The sequence below is a fragment of the Saimiri boliviensis genome, chromosome 9, assembly GCF_048565385.1.
Source record: "Saimiri boliviensis isolate mSaiBol1 chromosome 9, mSaiBol1.pri, whole genome shotgun sequence".
NCBI classification, from domain to species: domain Eukaryota; kingdom Metazoa; phylum Chordata; class Mammalia; order Primates; family Cebidae; genus Saimiri; species Saimiri boliviensis.
Genome location: NC_133457.1, coordinates 21380275 through 21399282, shown reverse-complemented (window position 1 = coordinate 21399282; position 19008 = coordinate 21380275). Strand labels below are relative to the sequence as shown.

Sequence of the window (19008 nt, the reverse complement as noted above, 5' to 3'; positions counted from 1 at the left end):
AAGATATTAAAGAGTAATTAATTCTAAACAACTCATTATATAATTTTACAATAGATAAATTCATTATAATGATTTTAAAACCACTGGAAAAAACCCATGTATCTAATATATAAACAAGCATCCAAATCTTATACACTTGTCAGTCTTTCCATAATGAAGTCAGGGAAAACAAATTCACAGACACCCAAGTGAATTGGCAACTGTAAGTGACAGAAGCCCTTCTAAATCCTCTGTTTACACTGGGGATTAGTGGAGTAGATTTTGAGTTGCACATTGCACAGTCCATGGTCAAGGGAACCTGCTCTCTTGTCAGCCCGCAGGGCATAAGGACAAAGCATGGTCCTGGTAGGAAGTGACCCATAAACGTATTCCTACCCAGGATTTATACAAAGCCAGTCTGCCTCACAGAAACTCCATATGACCATTAACTGGCCTGCAAGGCCTGCCAGGAGGCCTAATTACAGGTCTACAGAGCCCAATAACAAAAGCTGAAGGGCTTTAGCCTAGGGATGATCTGCTTTATACTGACTTGAGAGAGTCCATATAGAGGATCCAAAAGAAAGAGGTTTAGCTTTAAAATTCTCCCCAGAGATCCAGCATTGTACTCGAGTCTAGAAAGCCCACATGCAACATACTTCAGCTAGGCTTAAACATATCACCCTCGCAAAATTAACATTCAACTACTGTCTGCTTAACATCTGCTCAAACATGGCAAGTTACTGTGATATTGTCAGAATCTAGCTGATGGCTTTTTTTCCCTACTAAACACCATTAAAGTAAATAATAGCCACTCAAATATAAATGTGCAGCTGATGTTAAAACAAACAACTTATAGTTTTTAAAGAAAGCAATTTATTTAGAAATGCTCTTTAGGATACACCAATTTTATCTTTTCGGATTAACAAAAAGTTAAAAATCACATTCTTTGATAGAGACCGGAAGTTAAATTAACATTAGTAATTTTATTTACATCAAAGCTATTAATTTGACATAGAATTTTTGAAGTTTTCACAAACAATATTTGATTGGGGAAAAAAAGCTTTAACCAATGTCCACGTCAACTGAACAACTTAAGGTTTTGTTTAAAAGCAGTATTCTTGAAAAAGAGATACTCCTAGCTAACTCATTTTCTGAGGCAGCATCATCCTGATACCAAAATCTGGCAGAGACACAACAAAAAAAGAAAATTTCAGGCCAATATCCCTGATAAACATCGATGCGAAAATTCTCAATGAAATACTGGCAAACGCAATCCAGCAGCACATTAAAAAGCTTATCCACTATAACGAAGTCAGCTTCGTCCCTGGGATGCAAGGCTGGTTCAACATATGCAAATCAATACATGTAATCCATCATATTAACAGAACCAACGACAAAAACCACATGATCATCTCAACAGATGCAGAAAAGGCCTTTGATAAAATTCAACATCCCTTTATGCTAGCAACTCTCAATAAAGTAGGTATTGATGAAACATATTGCAAAATAATAAGAGCTATTTATGACAAACCCACAGCCAACATCATACTGAATGGGCAAAAGTTGGAAACATTCCCTTTGAAAACTGGCAAAAGACAAGAATGCCCTCTCTCACTACTTCTATTCAACATAGTATTGGAAGTTCTGGCCAGGGCAATCAGGCTGGAGAAAGAAATAAAGGGTATTCAAATAGGAAGAGAGAAAGTCAAATTGTCTCTCTTTGCAGATGACATGATTCTATATTTAGAAAACCCCAGCATCTAAGCCCCAAATCTCTTTAAGCTGATAAGCAACTTCAGCAAAGTCTAAGGATACAAAATCAATGTGCAAAAATCACAAGCATTCCTATACATCAATAATATACAAACAGCCAAATTATGAGTGAACTTCCATTCACAATTGCTACAAAGAGAATAAAATAACTAGGAATATCACTTACAAGGGATGTGAAGGACCTCTTCAAGAAAAATTACGAACTACTGCTCAGGTAAATAGAGAGGACACAAACAAATGGAAAAATATTCCATGCTCATGGATGGGAAGAATCAATATCGTGAAAATAGCCATACAGCCCAAAGTAATATATAGATTCAACGCTATCCCCATCAAGCTACCATTGACTTTCTTCACAGAATTATACTTTAAATTTCATATGGAACCAAAAAAAAGAGCCTGTACAGCCAAGACAATCCTAAACAAAAGGAACAAAGCTGGAGGCATCACGCTCCCTGACTTCAAACTATACTATAAGGCTACCATAACAAAAACAGCATAGTACTGGTACCAAAACAGATATACAGACCAATGGAACAGAACAGAGGGGTCAGAGATAATGCAACACATCCACAACCATCTGATCTTTGACAAACCTGACAAAAACAAGCAATGGGGAAAGAATTCCATATTTAATAAATGGTGTTGGGAGAACTGGCTAGCCATTTGTGGAAAGCTGAAACTGGATCCCTTCCTTACATCTTATACAAAAATTAACTCAAGATGGATTAAAGACTTAAATGGAAGACCTAAAACCATAAAAATCCTAGAAGAAAACATAGGCAATACCATTCAGGACACAGGCATGAGCAAAGACTTCATGACTAAAACACCAAAAGCAATGGCAACAAAAGCCAAAATAACAAATGGGATCTAATTAAACTAAAGAGCTTCTGCACAGCAAAAGAAACTATCATCAGAGTGAACAGGCAACCTACAGAAGGGGAGAAACTTTTTGCAACCTACCCATCTGACAAAGGGCTAATATTCAGAATCTACAAACAACTTAAATTTACAAGAAATAAAACCAACCCCATCAAAAAGTGGGTGAGGGATATGAACAGACACTTCTCAAAAGAAGACATTTATGCAGTCAACAAGCATATGAAAAAAAGCTCATCATCACTAGTCATTAGAGAAATGCAAATCAAAACTACAATGAGATCCCATCTCACACCAGTTAGAATGGTAATCATTAAAAAGTCAGAAAACAACAGATGCTGGAGAGGATGTGGAGAAATAACAACCATTGTGGAAGTCAGTGTGGCAATTCCTCAAGGACCTAGAAATAGAAATTCTGTTTGACCCAGCAATCCCATTACTGGACATATATCCAAAGGATTATAAATCGTTCTATTATAAAGACACATGTACACATATGTTCACTACAGCACTGTTTACAATAGCAAAGACCTGGAACCAACCCAAATGCCCATCTGTGATAGAGTGAACAGGGAAAATGTGACACATATACACCATGGAATACTATGCAGCCATAAAAAGTGATGAGCTCGTGCCCTTTGTAGGGACATGGATGAACCTGGAAACCATCATTCTCAGCACACTGACACAAGAACAGAAAATTAAACACTGCATGTTCTCACTCATAGGCAGGTTTTGAACAATGAGAACACACGGAAACAGGGAGGGGAGCATCACACACTGGCATCTGTTGGGGGGACTAGGGGAGGGACAGCAGAAGGGTAGGGAGTTGGGGAGGGATAACATGGGGAGAAATGCTAGATATAGGTGATGGGGATGGAGGCAGTAAACCACATTGCCATGTATGTACCTACGCAACAATCCCGCACATTCTTCACATGTATCCCAGAATCTAAAGTGCAATAAAATACAAAAAAAAAAAAAAGAAAAAAGAAAAAAAGAAAAAGGAAAACTTACCTCAGAACCAAAGGCTTACTTGAGGATAGAAATTATTTTATCATAAAATAATTGTAGAATGAAGTCTTACAGAATAAGGTTATACATTTTGTAATATTATCTATTACCTTACTTTATGCCCAATATAACTCAGGTATTTAACTTATGAATCAGAAGTAATTTGAGGATCAGGTGGGGTGGTTCATGCCTGCAGTCCCACCACTTTGGGAGGCTGAGGCGGGTGAATCACTTGAGGCTAGGAGTTTGAGACCAGCCTGGCCAACATGGCAAAAGCCTCTCTCCGCCAAAAATACAAGAAATTAGCTGGGTGTGGTGGCACACACTTGTAATCCCAGCTACTTGGGAGGCTGAGGCAGGAGAATCTCTTGAACCTGGGAATATGGGATATGGAGGTTGTGGTGAGCCAAGCTCATGCCACTGCATTCCAGCCTGGGTGACAGAGCAAGACGAAGAAGACGAAGAAGACAAAGATGAAGATGAAGATGAAGACAAAGATGAACACAACGATGAAGAAGAAGAAAGAAGAAAGAAGAGGAGGAAGATGAGAGGGGGAGGAGGGGAAGGAAAAGGGGAGGAGGAGAAGGAGGAAATAAAACGGACGTAGATGGAAAGTCAGAAATCACTGGAGTTGAGTCCTGGCTCTGTCACTTATTAGCTCTGTAATTTTTTATGCATCACTTAAGCTTTCAGGATATTTGTAAAATGGACTTAATTAGCTCTCCATGCAGTGGTATGAGTCAAAAGATAAAGATTTATTCAAGTGCTTTGAAAACCAAAAGGTGCAATACAAAAGATTGTAGATATTATGCAGAAAACTAAATACTGTTACACAGAGATTTTCTGATGTTGTTTTACAACATATGCACCAAAAGAAATTTTTACCTTTTCTTCTAACATCAGAAATGTAATTCTAAAGGTGCATGTGTCAATTCTATTAAGAGTAAAATATTGAGGAGGCTTCAACAAAAATTGTGTTACAGGTATTGTCGTCCCATACTGATGAAAAATATGTTTTGGCAAAATCTCTCTTCCAAATTCTTTAGACTCAAGCACATATTTGGGATAAGATGATAATACATTTTTGTAGAAAATCCAGATGATGTTTGGAATGGGGCTATCAAGACAGACAAAGGCAAGAACAAAAGTGATGGAGACAAACGAGTCTTTACCTAAACTTCCTGTCTTCCCCATTCCCCCATGTAATAACCATGTTTAACTGTCTTTTCTGTCAAGTACTAGCTTAAAGTTTAACTGTAAAAAGTTAAGTTATATATTTTCTGCTTTTGAAGCTGGGTAACATCACAGTATATTTATTATAAAATCTATCACACAGCAGTTAAAATGAGCACACCAGCATCTAAAGGATTTTCAGATATCTAAATCCTTTGTTTCTCTACAATGACTCACCAAATATTAACAGTTCTGGTGTAGTACTACTATAGGTATTATTAAAACTCCTGGGAAATATGTAGAAGTTTTAAATATAGTTCCCCCCCCCCTTTTTTTTTTTTTTTTGAGACAGGATCTCACTCTGTTACCCACACTGGAGTACAGTGGCACAATCACGGCTCACTAAACCCTCGACTTCTTGGGCACAAGCAACTGTCCTGCCTCAGCCTCCCAAGAGGCTAGGACTAGAAGCATGTGACACCATGCCTCGCTAAGTTTTGTTTTTTCTTAGAGACAGAGTTTTACCAGGTTGCCCAGGCTAGTCTCAAACTCCTGGGCTTGAGTAAACCTCCCATCTTAGCCTCTGCAAGTGCTGGAATTATAGAAGGGAGCTACCATGCCTGGCTAAATATATAGTTCCTGACCATAGGAAGTTTACTTCATTGAAAAAAAATGTATAAAATTCATGAAACAACTAAATATTAATATCAGCACTGTATGAATAAATATCAGTATAACTGGTGTGCAGACATGACTAAAAGAATTCAAAGGAGGAGAGAAAGATTAGGTACTAAAATAGGGAAATCATGTGGAAATCTTGTTTTAGAAGGGCCTTGAAGTGTTTGGGGAGGGAAAAAGAAAGAAAGAAGGCATTCATAGACGAGAAAAAGGATGTGGAAAGCTTCCCAGGTGGAAAAGAATATGGAAAACTCAAAGACCAATGGGGGAAAAAAAGCACAGTAATAATTCTAAAAAAGGCTGAGGGAGCAGCAAAAGCAGCAGTGGGTCCCCTGTGCCCTGTATCCCCAAGGCAGCCAGCTGTGCTGCCTCCACCCTCCTATGGCTGGCTGAGACCCGCCCCCAGGCCAGGAGCCTCTGTGGCTCTGGACCCTGGCACCATGTTACTACTCTTACCCACTGCTGCTGCAGAGGTTGCAGGGAAGGAGGCAGAGCTGGGGCCATGTTTTTGGGGGCCAGCAGTGCCCACTTCAAGGACCTGGACAGCAGCATGGCTGCCCTGCTGAGGGCACTGGGTTCCTACACCTTGGGAGAAGGCTCTGACAAGGGCCTCCTGAGGCTGTCCCCAGGATCTGCCCCACATTTGGGTGACTGCCAGGCCCGACATTCCTGATGGCCAGGCACACTCTGGGAGATGCTCTAGCCATCCCCGACCCCACCACCAACCAAGAAGAGCTGCTAGATGGGTGAGGGGGAACTCTGGGCCACCCCTGAGAGCTGAGGCCAAAGCAGGAGCTTGCAGAGACATCTCTCTGCCCCAGTCACCAGCCTGGGCCCAGTGAGGACCTGGAGTCCTTACCCTAGGCTGCAAGGGGGCACAGCTGGGGCTGCACACTCCACAGAGCCAGCAGAGGCCAGAAGCAGGCAGCAGCACTGCTCTCATGAGCATGGCTGTAGCCCCCAAATTGGGACTGTGAACCCAGGTCTCTCTGTACTCTTGAGGGCCTCGGAAAATCTCTGCCTCACCTTTGCAGGCTTAAGGGTGCCCGTTCCTACTGCTGGCCTCTTTCCACTCCTGGTACCTGCTCTGATCTCAGGGCAGGGCTGGGGGCAAGTCCAGGAACTGTCATAACCCGGCCGGGTATGTACATGCCACATGCAGTGGGCGGCACGGACATACAAGCCCTCTGCCGCCTCAGCTCCCGGTACACTTTGGGCGATGACCAGAACAAGTTGAGGAGGAAGCTGAAGGCAGAGGGTTGAGGGTTGCTGGGTGCTGGCCTGCAAGTGCCCCTTGTTGCAAGCAGCCTGGGTGTCACGGATGGTGGCAGGAGGCAGAAGTTCTCCTGGGCGGAAGGGGATAGGTCCCCAGTGAGGCCCTATCTTAGTCCAGGGAGGGCCTGAAGGCTGGCAGCTGGGCTGCCAGTCCCACAGACCAGAGTAGGGACTTGTGCCTTTTCTGGGCCTGCCCATGCCTGCCCACAGACCAATTGGTGTGCACTTCCTCCCCTTCTAAGGCCCATAAAAGCCCCAGGTTCAGCCAGAGCAGAACAGAGGATGGAGAGAAGATGGGAGGACCAGCTGTAGAGAGAAGCTACCTTCTCTGCTGAGAGCTGCAGAGACAAGGAGAGGACCTGCCCGCAGAGAGGAGCCACCCACTCTAGGGCTTCCTCTCTGCTGAGAGCCGTAGACATGACGGAACAACTTGCCTGCAGAGAGAAGCCATCCACTCATCCTTTTCTCTGTGGAGAGCTGCAGACCACAGCATAACCAGTAGCAGAGAGGGTAGCTTCTTATGTGGGTACCTCATTCTTCCTGATTGTAGGAAGAATATTTTCACAACAGCCCAACATAGTAGTTATTATCTTTCCCTCTTACAGACAAAGAAATTATGGTAAAGAGAAGTCCCCAGATACAAGAACTCAGGACCCAATGAGTAGGGAGGCTAAAAGAGCTATAACACAAACAGGGATGAGACATGCTGGTTGCTCACCACGTTGCAGGCAAAGAGAAGGAGAAAAGAGCTGTGGCCCTCTGGGAAGCTCAGACCCAGAAGCTCCCCAAGCCAGGACTATGACTCCCTCTTTGGGGCCCTGCAGCCTCTGGGTGCCACTGTGTTCTTATATGGAAGCTGCTTGCAGTGTGCCTGATCCAGCTGCAGCCTCTCAGAGAGCTGGTGTCTGTGCTGGTACCTGGAGCTGACTGTTCCACTGCAGCAACCACAGAGAGTTTTCCAGCCAGAAAAGCAATACCCTAAAGATCCCATAACACCAAGAAAGAATCATCTAGGAGTGGTGTCCACAAAAATCAAGATGAAATACATATTTTCTGGTGGCTATCACTTTTCAGGCTCTGGGCAAGATATTTCATGTGTTATTATTTTCACAACAGCCGACACGGTAGTTATTATCTTTCCCTCTTACAGATAAAGAAATTATGGTAAAGAGAAGCCCTCAGGCCGGGCGCGGTGGCTCAAGCCTGTAATCCCAGCACTTTGGGAGGCTGAGGCGGGTGGATCACGAGGTCAAGAGATCGAGACCATCCTGGTCAACAAGGTGAAACCCCGTCTCTACTAAAAATACAAAAAATTAGCTGGGCATGGTGATGTGTGCCTATAATCCCAGCTACTCGGGAGGCTGAGGCAGGAGAATTGCCTGAACCCAGGAGGCGGAGGTTGCGGTGAGCCGAGATCGCACCATTGCACTCCAGCCTGGGTAACAAGAGCGAAACTCCGTCTTGGGAAAAAAAAAAAAAAAAAAAAAAAAAGAGAAGCCCTCAAATACAAACAGTTTCAAACAGGTAACTTAAATGTGTGATATGGTGTAGTTGAGGCAATAGGGAACTGTTTCATATACTGCTATTTAAGTGGGAAAGTAAAATGGTTCAGCTGCTGTGGAAAATGTTTTGTGGTTTCTTAGAAAATTAAACATAGAATTACCAAGTAACCCACAATCACCCTCCTAGGTATACACCTTAAAAACCACCAAACAGGTACTCAAACAAGTACATAAACACACATATTCAAATGTACTCACAATAGACCAAAGGTAGAAACAGCCCAAATTTCCATCAGTGGATAAACAAGTTGTATATATGTATATAAAACAAATTATTTAGCAATGAAAAAGGTATGAAGTACTGACATACTATTTGTCTATAACTTCAAAACATACTAAATGAAAGAAGCCAGACACACAAGGTCACATATTATATGATTCCATTTATATGAAATATCCAGAATAGACAGAGACTGAGGGAGACTGGTAGTTGTCAAGGTCTTGAGGGAAAGGAAAATGGGGAGAAACTGCTAGTAGGTAAGAGGTTTCACTCTGGAGGGACGGAAACGTTTAGAACTAGACAGAGTTGGTGGTTGCACAACACTGTGAATATACTGAATGCCACTGAATTGTTCACTTTAAACAATTATGATTAATTTTATGTTATATAAATTTCACCTCAATGAACTAGAAAAAAATATATCTGTCACATTTGATTTTAAAAAAACACCTCTGTTCTGGCTAAACAATAAACATTAAACTGCTCAAAGTTACAGAACAAGTGGTGATGGCAGGCTTAGGATCTTTCCACTACTCATTAGTGTCTCTCTAGAGAAGTAATAGAATTGAAGCAGGAAACCAATTAGGAGGTAATGGAATCATCCTTGAGTGAAATGTTTGGCATGTAGCCTAAGGAGATGGCAGTGGGAGAGACAATAAAGGGATAAATTTTTTAAAAATTCAAAATCAGAATAATCAAGTCTAGGTGAATTAATGCCTATAAAAGAGTCAAAGATAAAACTTTCAAGGTTTTGAACCAAAGTACAAATATGTAATAGTTTAGCACATATAAAATATGATTCTAACTCAAATAAAATCTCAGACTCAAATTTATGTTTGTTATAATATTCATAACACCCTATAGTTACATTTTGTTTAATCTTCTTTCAGTCCTTTATATGTCTTTCAGAATCACGCCACTAAAAATCACGGCTAAATATTCTAAACCGATTTTAATTCCAAACTAACATTATTAATGTTTGCTAATATAATCAATTACAATGCAATAGTTAAAACATAAAACTTCCTTCTGGACTTGGAGCTGGAGTAAACAACTAAGTCTAATCAGTAGGATTTCTACATATGAACCTTATCTATCAAGTTATGCTGCTTGTAAGGCTAAAATCAACCTTGCCTCAAGAATCTAGCATAAGGCCCAAAGTCTTTGCCTATGCCCACTTTTAAGGCCCCCAAATCAAGCTGTATTTTTAGGAACCTAAGTGGACTCCAATGTGACAATGGGTACCACTAGACTTCCCTATCCATTTATCTCAACCTTGAGACTAGGTTGGATTGCAAAACTTACCAGATAGGTCTCAAGTTCTTCTTATTTGCTTATTTTTAATAATATAATGAACAACTTAAAATTCATCACCGGAAAGAGAACTAGAACCTAGATGGTAAGTTGCTCGTGTACTCTTTCCCTGCTTATCCCAAGCCGCCGGTTCCCCTCTACCAAGCCACACGTTCTCATGAAAAACAATACTGGATAGTTGTCTTCGAAAAGGTATAATACGTTATATTATACAGCAATATATTCACAGAACTGGCATCAAAAAAATTCTAGCAAAATGATTATTTACCCAGTGGCAATGAAAAGTAGCACAAAACTTTTATAAAACCATTTAGCAAAAATGTACAAAAAGCCATTCTATTAAATTTGTGCAAAACTAACTGTAGTTTTGCCAAAAAAAGCAATTACTTTTGGACCCACCTAAAATGTTAATACCCTCTAACCTCATAAATTCATTTCTATAGTAGCAAATCTCCCCAAAATAAAAAAAAAATACGACTAACACAACGTATAAGAAGTTGTTCATTACAGTGTTATTGGTAAGAAGGAAAAGTTGGACGACATAAATATTCAGTAAGAGTGACTTAGAAAACTGAACATTTAGCTGAAGTCTATCCTTTGCTAATCTAGGCCAAAATAAATTTTTTTAACTTGAAAATGTCATAATTTTGGATGTTTCTCAAATTCACAAAATCTAGCTCTTTATTCTTATATACAATTCAGAACATTAAAGTTAAAAGTGAGGGATGATAACTCAGATGGATATAAGCAAGTTACACGCTGTAAGGTCTGGAGTATCTGATCTGTTTTCAAATGTGCTTAACATCAGGCTAAATATTTTCTTTAAACTGAAAAAGTCTATGAAATAAAATTATTTAAAATTGTATTAGTGGAAACAAATGTTTTCTGAGCTAGGAAACATAAATACTTTCCTTCAAAGCAAGAATTTACCAATACTCAAATTATAAGCTGGAAATATTTTTTCAAAGCAAAATGCCATACATATTATGTGAATTATAAAGAATCATTAATTAGATTTATGCTACAGTATATTTGAGTGAAAATATAAAAAACCATTAGCAACAAAATTTTAGTAAGTAATGTTTTCTACATAATTAAAGATAAAATGAGTAAGAGAAAAACAAAGTATAAATGATTTCTAGAGTAATAAGGAGGAGTATAGGGACACTTCATCGAAACGAAAACATTTGCCAATCTTTATAACAATGTGGTAAATAATTCAGGAAGCTGGTATATATCATTCATACTGGAGTTCCCAATCTTTAGACTGTGGACACTTTAAATGAGAATACAAAGAGCTAATGCAAGAGATCCTTGAATCAATATGCACATGTATATTTTCTTGATCAATGAATCCTAAAAATATAACTGCTATCATTTGGTGGTCTGAAATTACTTTTGATGTTAAAATAGAATTCTCATCTTTCCAGCTAGAAATTATGAGGTCTCTACAGTAAGTAATTTTTAGAAATATGTACAGTAGTCCTGCATTATCTGCAGTTGCAGTGTCACCTGCTGTGGCTTCAGTTACCTGTGGTCAACCGTGGTCCAATAATAGGTGATTACAGTACGAGATACTTTGAGAATGAGAGAAAGAAACCACATTTATATTTTCCAAAGCATATTATAATTTTTCCATTTTATTATCATTGTTAATCTCTTACCTAATTTATAAAGTAGACTTTATCATGGGTATGTATATATAAGAAAAAATATAGCGTGTATATGTATGTGTGCATCTACATATAGATTAGATATAGAAATAGATATATAGATATAGAAATAGATACAGGCTTTTGTAGTACCCAGGGTTTGAGACATCAAGTGGAAGCTTAGAAGATATCCACCATGTATAAGAGGGGACTATTTTACTACTCATTACAACTTACTGTTTGACTAAGTTATATACATTTTTGAAGAGCAAATTAAGATTAAAAGTAAGATATCAGTACTCAGAAAATATAGATCTTAATTTTTTTAAAAGTAAAGTATTTAATGTCTATATGCAACTGAACATGATATCTAAGATCAAAGTCACAGAATTACAGTTCCATTGAGAAATAAAATATACAGTACTTTAAGAATACATGATATCAAGAACATACAGTCCAGTGAGTTCAATGGAATTGGGGAAATTACTAAATGACATTGATCTCATTTTCCTTAGAACTAGGAAAATCTCAACCTAAACATTACACCTTATTTAAAAAATTACAATGGAGGCGCTAGTCTTAAATGTAAAGTGTAAAACCATGAAACCTTTTTATTTCTCTGAATTCATCTCCTAACTGGAATTTAAAGAAACAATTGTGATGAAGATAGGATGTAACGCGGCTTATATGCTTCCAGTTCCTATGAACTGTCCTAAAATTGTTCTTTCAATGAATGTTGACTCAACACAGTTGATAAAACCATAAAACTTTTATTTTATGGTTTTGCACTTTACATTTAAGACTAACTCCTCTATTTTAATGTTTCCTTCAGAAAAAGAAAATGTAAGAAAAAAAATCATAATCCAGGACTAGTCAAAAAATTCTTAAACATGTCACCAAAAGCAGAGTACATAAAAGACAAATTAATAAATTGGGCTTCATCAAAATATAAAACTAAAACTGAAACCAATTTTATAAATGAAAAGGTAAAGAATGACCTGTTAGCATTATACTTAGCATTATACTGCAGCAATAAATATTTTGGATAATATATGGCTATACATATAATCTAGATTTGATAAATTTGTGAGGATATATAAAAACAGTTTTCTTTTTGACTCACCTCTAAGCATGCTACCAGCCTAGGGTGTACTTGTCACTTCTTTATTTAATAAAAGTTAAGTATCAACACTTACCAGCAGCTTCGAGAACCAGCTGCAGTCTGGCTTTGGCCTGTTCAGCTGGTGGCTAAAAAAGAAAAAAAAAAAAACTAACTACAGATCAGTTTTAATAGATGGAGCTTTAAATTAATGCATTTGTATGCCGATATTAGAAAATTTAGAGAGCTTTAACATAACTGATATTAAAATACATCGCATCTTGCATTTGCATATACGATGCAAGAATGATAAACTTCTTCTTTCTTCCGGAAAAAGTTTTGCTTACTATCCAACATTGTACCAATCAGCAATAACTTAATTGACTGAAATTACTAACAAGGCAAAGCACGCAAATTTAACAACATATTCTCAAGTTGTGTTACTTCTTTCCATATAGAAACAGGCAAGCAATCTATGAGAATTTAAATAGCAACGTTGAAGTCCAATATTTCAGGCAAGTCAGACTCTAAAACCAAGTATTTTCTGCTTTCCTAACTGGAATTTAAAGGAGTAGTTGTGATGAAGATAGTTTACAATGTGGCTTATATTTATGAACTTCCAGTTCCTATGAACTGTCCTAAAATTGTTCTTTCAGTGAACCTTAATTCAATACAGTTGATAACAATGAAACTAAACTAATTTCCTACCAGTGACTGCACACTGAGATTTTTGGATAACATATTAAGCAATAACAAAATAACATTAATTATGTCAGGGTTATGACTTTTTACTAAAAACCTGTTTAAAAAAAACTATTGTCCATACTTGAGACTTCACTTCATATATTTATAAAGATGTCTGCAATAAATTAACCCCATTTTATATATGAAAAATCATTTCAAAATTAATAATTTGTGTGATACATTAGAATATTTTGCTATTTGTAAAAAGAAACCCAACTTGAATAAAAGAATTAAATAATTGGATATAGGAAGAAGATGCTGTGCTCAGAAAAGTTTAAGAATTTGAATGGTCCTTCTGAAAGACCTATAGGAAACAAGATGGAAGAGTGGGAGATGAGACAAGTGAGGAGACCGGGAGAACCTTTTATATCACAGAACAGGGATTAAGAAACTATAGCCCTGGACCGGTGGCCTGGCTTTGTAAATAAGTTTTCTGGGACATGGGCTATGCCATTTGTTTACATACTGCCTACAGTGGCTTTTGTGATCAACTCAACAACAGGAGTTGATTATTTGAAGCAGGAATCTTAGGACCAGCAGAGCCTAAAATATCTATCTGAATTTTAAAGAAGAAGTTTGCCAACCCCTGCCACGGAAGATGAAGAGACTTAGGAAAATCTTAAACAAAGGGGTGATGTGATCAGATCTGCACTTTGATACATCACTCTAGCAATATGTTTGAGGATAAATGGAAAGGAATATGTCTAGAGGCAAGGAGCTCAGTTAGGTGCCAATTAATGAATTCCAGGTGAGAGGAAGGCATGAGCTGAAACAATAACAGAAAGGTCAAACAGGACAACACAGACTTGAAAATATTTAATTGGTCAAACAAAAGGGCTGACTGGTTCTCAGAGGAGGAGATGACAACCAATGAAGAGTACTTTATGTCATATTTTTAAGGGAAAATGTATATGAGCATGCTTATTAAGTTTTAAAGTATTAGAAATACATGACATCAAATTAAAATATCAGTGCAAAATATCAATGGAAGACTGTGATATCTACTGAATATAACAGTCAAAAATTAAAATGTCTAAAGGTAACAAGCCACAGAAGCAAACATTTATGATAAATGGCAAATGACGTTTGACATTAGTATCAGAAAGCACAGGGAGTATGGAGAACTGTCAAGCACATGCTCCAACTAAAGGAAGCAGCTGATATTGAGCACCAACTGATTGCTGTCACGGAGAAACGCAAGCCCAGAGTTATGAAATTTGTTACTTTTTCACAAGCATTTAAGTTACCATGAAAACCAACACAGAACTGTGGGGATAAATACGATACTTTCATGGGCCAGATTCAAGCAGCTCCTAAGCAAGTGAAGAATTAGGAAACACGCATGTCAATGTCCTTGTAAGTAGTGTCCTTTGATAGAAAAATCCTAGGCACTTTACTGGTTATTTCATAAGAAAGAAATTTTTTTTTTTTTGTATTTCATAAGGAAAGATTTTATTTTTAACAATTAAGAAATATTTAAGATACAGAAAAAATATGCATAATGTGTACCCAACATTCAATAAAACATTAATAGCAATATTGTCCAAGTCTTGTACTCCATGAATCTCCCTCTATAGATATCTTCCTCTCATTATCTTGAATATATGGTGACTACTATTCCTAAGCAAAGAGGATTCTTTTCTTTTCTTTTCTTTTCTTTTGTAAGAGACAGCGTCTCACTCTGTTGCCCAGGCTAAAGCACAGTAGTGTGATCATGGCTTACTGTAGTGTTCAACTCCTGGGCTCAAGTAATCTTCCTGCCTCAGCTCCCTGAGTAGGTAGGACTATCGGTGTACACCACCACATCCAGCTCCTTTTTTCTGTTGTTTCACAGAGTTGATGTCTAACCATGTTGTCCAGGCTGGGCCTGGCCTCAAGCAATCCTCCCACCTTGCCCTCCCAAAGTACTAGGATTACAAATGTGAGCCACTATGCCCAGCTAGGAAAAAGTCTAAATGGCATATGTTTATAATAAATACACCTGTTAAGATATATTTATTTTTCACTAATAACTCCAACAATTTATAAAACAGGATTCATATTTCAAAGACAAAGAAAACCAGAAAATGACAGCAGTTTAGTAATTTGCATCACTTAACAAATGAGAAACTAAAACTAAGACACTGACTCTAAATCTCAGGACTATTCTAACTAAATGACTAGAATACTCGGGAAATAAAATCAATTAATACACACAGATAATAAATGCATATAGAGTTTTGACTCCATTTAGAAAAAAATATCCAAAATAACATATTTACCCAGTAAATGAAATTTGTTTCTAAAAATATTTGCCTGTGCAGATACAACTTGCTAAATTTTATTTATAAAATAGAGGGATGAACTTCAACTATGGGGATAAATATATTGTTAGATTGATCAAACTTTTATAAGTAATCTGTATTTTATAAATAGTTTTATTTTGCTTTTACTTTGCTCAAGCCTTTTCTTGAATAGGTTGTCTGTCTGCAAATAGCCTTTTCTTTTTTTTTTTTTAACTTTTTTTTTTTATTGCATTTTAGGTTTTGGGGTACATGTGATGAACATGCAAGATTGTTGCATAGGTACACACATGGCAGTGTGCTTTGCTGCCTTCCGTCCCCTCACCTGTATCTGTCATTTCTCCCCACGCTATCCCTTCCCACCTCCCCACCCCCGCCCCTCCCCCATTTCCCCCCAACAGACCCCAGTGTGTAGTGCTCCCCTCCCTGTGTCCATGTGTTCTCATTGTTCAACACCCGCCTATGAGAGAGAATATACGGTGTTTGATTTTCTGCTCTTGTGTCAGTTTGCTGAGAATGATGGTTTCCAGGTTCATCCATGTCCCTACAAAGGACGTGAACTCATCGTTTTTGATGGCTGCGTAATATTCCATGGTGTATATGTACCACATTTTCCCTATCCAGTCTATCATCGTTGGGCATTTGGGTTGGTTCCAGGTCTTTGCTATTGTAAACAGTGCTGCAATGAACATTCGTGTGCACGTGTCCTTGTAGTAGAATGATTTATAATCCTTTGGATATATACCCAGTAATGGGATTGCTGGGTCAAATGGGATTTCTATTTTTAGGTCCTTGAGGAATCGCCACACTGTCTTCCACAATGGTTGAATTAATTTACATTCCCACCAACAGTGTAAAAGTGTTCCTATTTCTCCACATCCTCTCCAGCATCTGTTGTTTAACGATCGCCATTCTAACTGGTGTGAGATGGTATCTCAGTTAATTTTTTAATACAGTGCAAGTTGTGCACTAAAAACCTTTTTATTTGGGTACTATATATGGCTATCCAATTGTTCCAGTACCATCTGTGGAAAAACCTATCTTTTCTCCACTCAATTGACTTGGCATTTTTCTCAAAAATCAATTTACCATATACACACACATATACAATGAGTCTGTTTCTAGACTCTAATTCTGGTCCATTGATCTATTTGTCAATAGTGATGACAATACTGATGTCAATAGTGATGCTAATCTGTCTTGATTATTATTGCTTTATATTAACTCTTGAAATCAGATAGAGTAACTCCTCTAACTTGTTTTTTTCAATGCAGTTTTGGCTCTTCTAGCTCCTTTGCATTCCCAATTTTTCGAATAAAGTTGTCCATTTATTTTTTTAAAAGGCCTGCTGGGAGCATGCATGGGACTGAACCAACTCTACACATCAATTTGGGGAGAACTGACATCTTAACATTACTACGTTTTAGCCTGGTTTATCTTTTTCCATCATTGTTACCTGCTAATGCCTTTATATAGATATAGTGTATATTTTTAAGTAAGTAGCATGTAGTTGAATCTTGCTTTATTTTACAATCTGAAAAACTGCTTTATAATTGAATTGTTTAGAGCAACATACGCTTACTATATTATTAGTCCACCACACTGCAATTTACTTTTCTGCCTTCTCACATATGTATATATTTTTTGAGACAGAATCTCACTCTGTCACCCAGGCTGGAGTGCAGTGGCGCAGTCCTGACTCACTGCAATCTCTGTGTCCTGGGTTCAAGTGATTCTCCACCTCAGCCTCCCCAAGTACTTGGGACTACAGGTACCTGCCACCACAGCCAGCTAATTTGTGTGTATGTGTGTATTTTTTAGTACAGATGGGGTTTTACCACATTGGCCAGGCTGGTCTTGAACTCCTGACCTTAGGTGATCCGCCTGCCTTGACCTCCCAAAGTGCTGGGATTACAAGCATGAGCCACCATGTGCAGCCAGAAATCTCTATAATTGTTAACAAGTGGTTTCAGCAAATTTATTTTTCATAGCTATTCTAAAAGGGAATTCTAAAAGAAGCTAATGTTTTTGCAAAATTCTTCCAAAATATCTAATACACATCAAATAAGGTATTGCATGTACAGTTACATACTATACAAGTGTCTGAAATTTTATTTACTATTAAACGCTAAATTTTGATTTGTTAAGAAAGTTGTTAAGTCTTCCAAATACAGCCCTTCTTCCCTTATCATGTCTCTAGGTATCTTGACCAGTGTGAAATGTATGCCTATATCTACATCCAGATGAGAATGTGTTTTACAAGAATAACTACACTATAGTGCAGTGAGTGAGCCACTATGCCTGGCCTAGATTGGGTACTTTATAATGGTATTTTATATTCCTTGTTGGCTTATTAGTCATAATTCTTTATTATATCATTTATTCTATACTACCAAAACCTTACAATGCTTCTTTTATTTCTTCCCTCCAAGTTTTCTTAGTATTATTGTCATTGTTGTCATATATTGCTATAAATTCCACAAAACGTTGTTGTTGATGCTTTGAGAAGTTATGTTTTAAAGGGACATATTTACCGACGTGGTTAGCATTTCTATCACTCTCTATTCTCTTATGTTAACCCAGACTTTCCATTTTCCTAATGCTAAAAAGGCACTCGGTGACATTTCTTGTTGTGCAGGTTATTTGGTGATGAGTTGTTTCAGTTTCTGTGTATCTTTTAAAAAATATTCATTTGGCCTTCATTTTTGAAAGATATTCTCTCAAGGCATAGAATTCAAATTTTATAAAACTTTTCTTTTGGTCTTTTAATGATCTTACTTTACTGACTGTGGTTTGCATTGTTTCCAGTGAAAAATCTGCTTTCATACGTATTTGCATACCTCTGTGCATAATAATAAGTATATATTTTTATCTGCTTTTAAGATTTTCTTCCCATAACTGGTATTAAAAAGCAATCTGATTATGATATGACTTGATGTAATTTAATTCATCATTCACTTTTCTTTCTTTTTTTTTTTTTGAGACAGAGTCTCGCTCTGTTGGCCAGGGTGGAGTGCAATGGTGTAATCTCAGATCACTACAACCTTAGCCTCCTGGGTTCAAGAAATTCTCCTGCTTCAACCTCCCAGGTAGCTGAGATTACTGGCACATGCCACCATGACTGGCTAATTTTTATATACTTTGTAGAGTCAGAGTTTTACCATGTTGGCCTGACCTCAAGTGATTACCCACCTCGGCCTTCCAAACTGCTGGGATTACAGACGAAAGTCACCACACCCAGCCTCATTCATCTTTCTTTTGTGTGTGTTTGGGGTTCATTGAGCTTCTTGAGTCTGTTGGTTTATAGTTTTTATCAAATTTGGAAAATTTTCAGTCATTATTCAGTTTTTCTGCTGCTTCT

The 19008-nt window shown here is 37.8% G+C and overlaps 1 protein-coding gene across 1 annotated transcript in view; it reads right to left on the bottom strand.

The window, feature by feature from the left end:
* The window catches only part of RSRC1 (arginine and serine rich coiled-coil 1), a 400525-nt gene that overhangs the window by 163191 nt on the left and 218326 nt on the right, over positions 1-19008 (bottom strand). The window contains exon 7 of the mRNA XM_074405388.1: positions 12719-12770. Within this exon, the coding sequence (XP_074261489.1) occupies positions 12719-12770 (52 nt within the window). The remainder of the gene's footprint in view (positions 1-12718; positions 12771-19008) is intronic.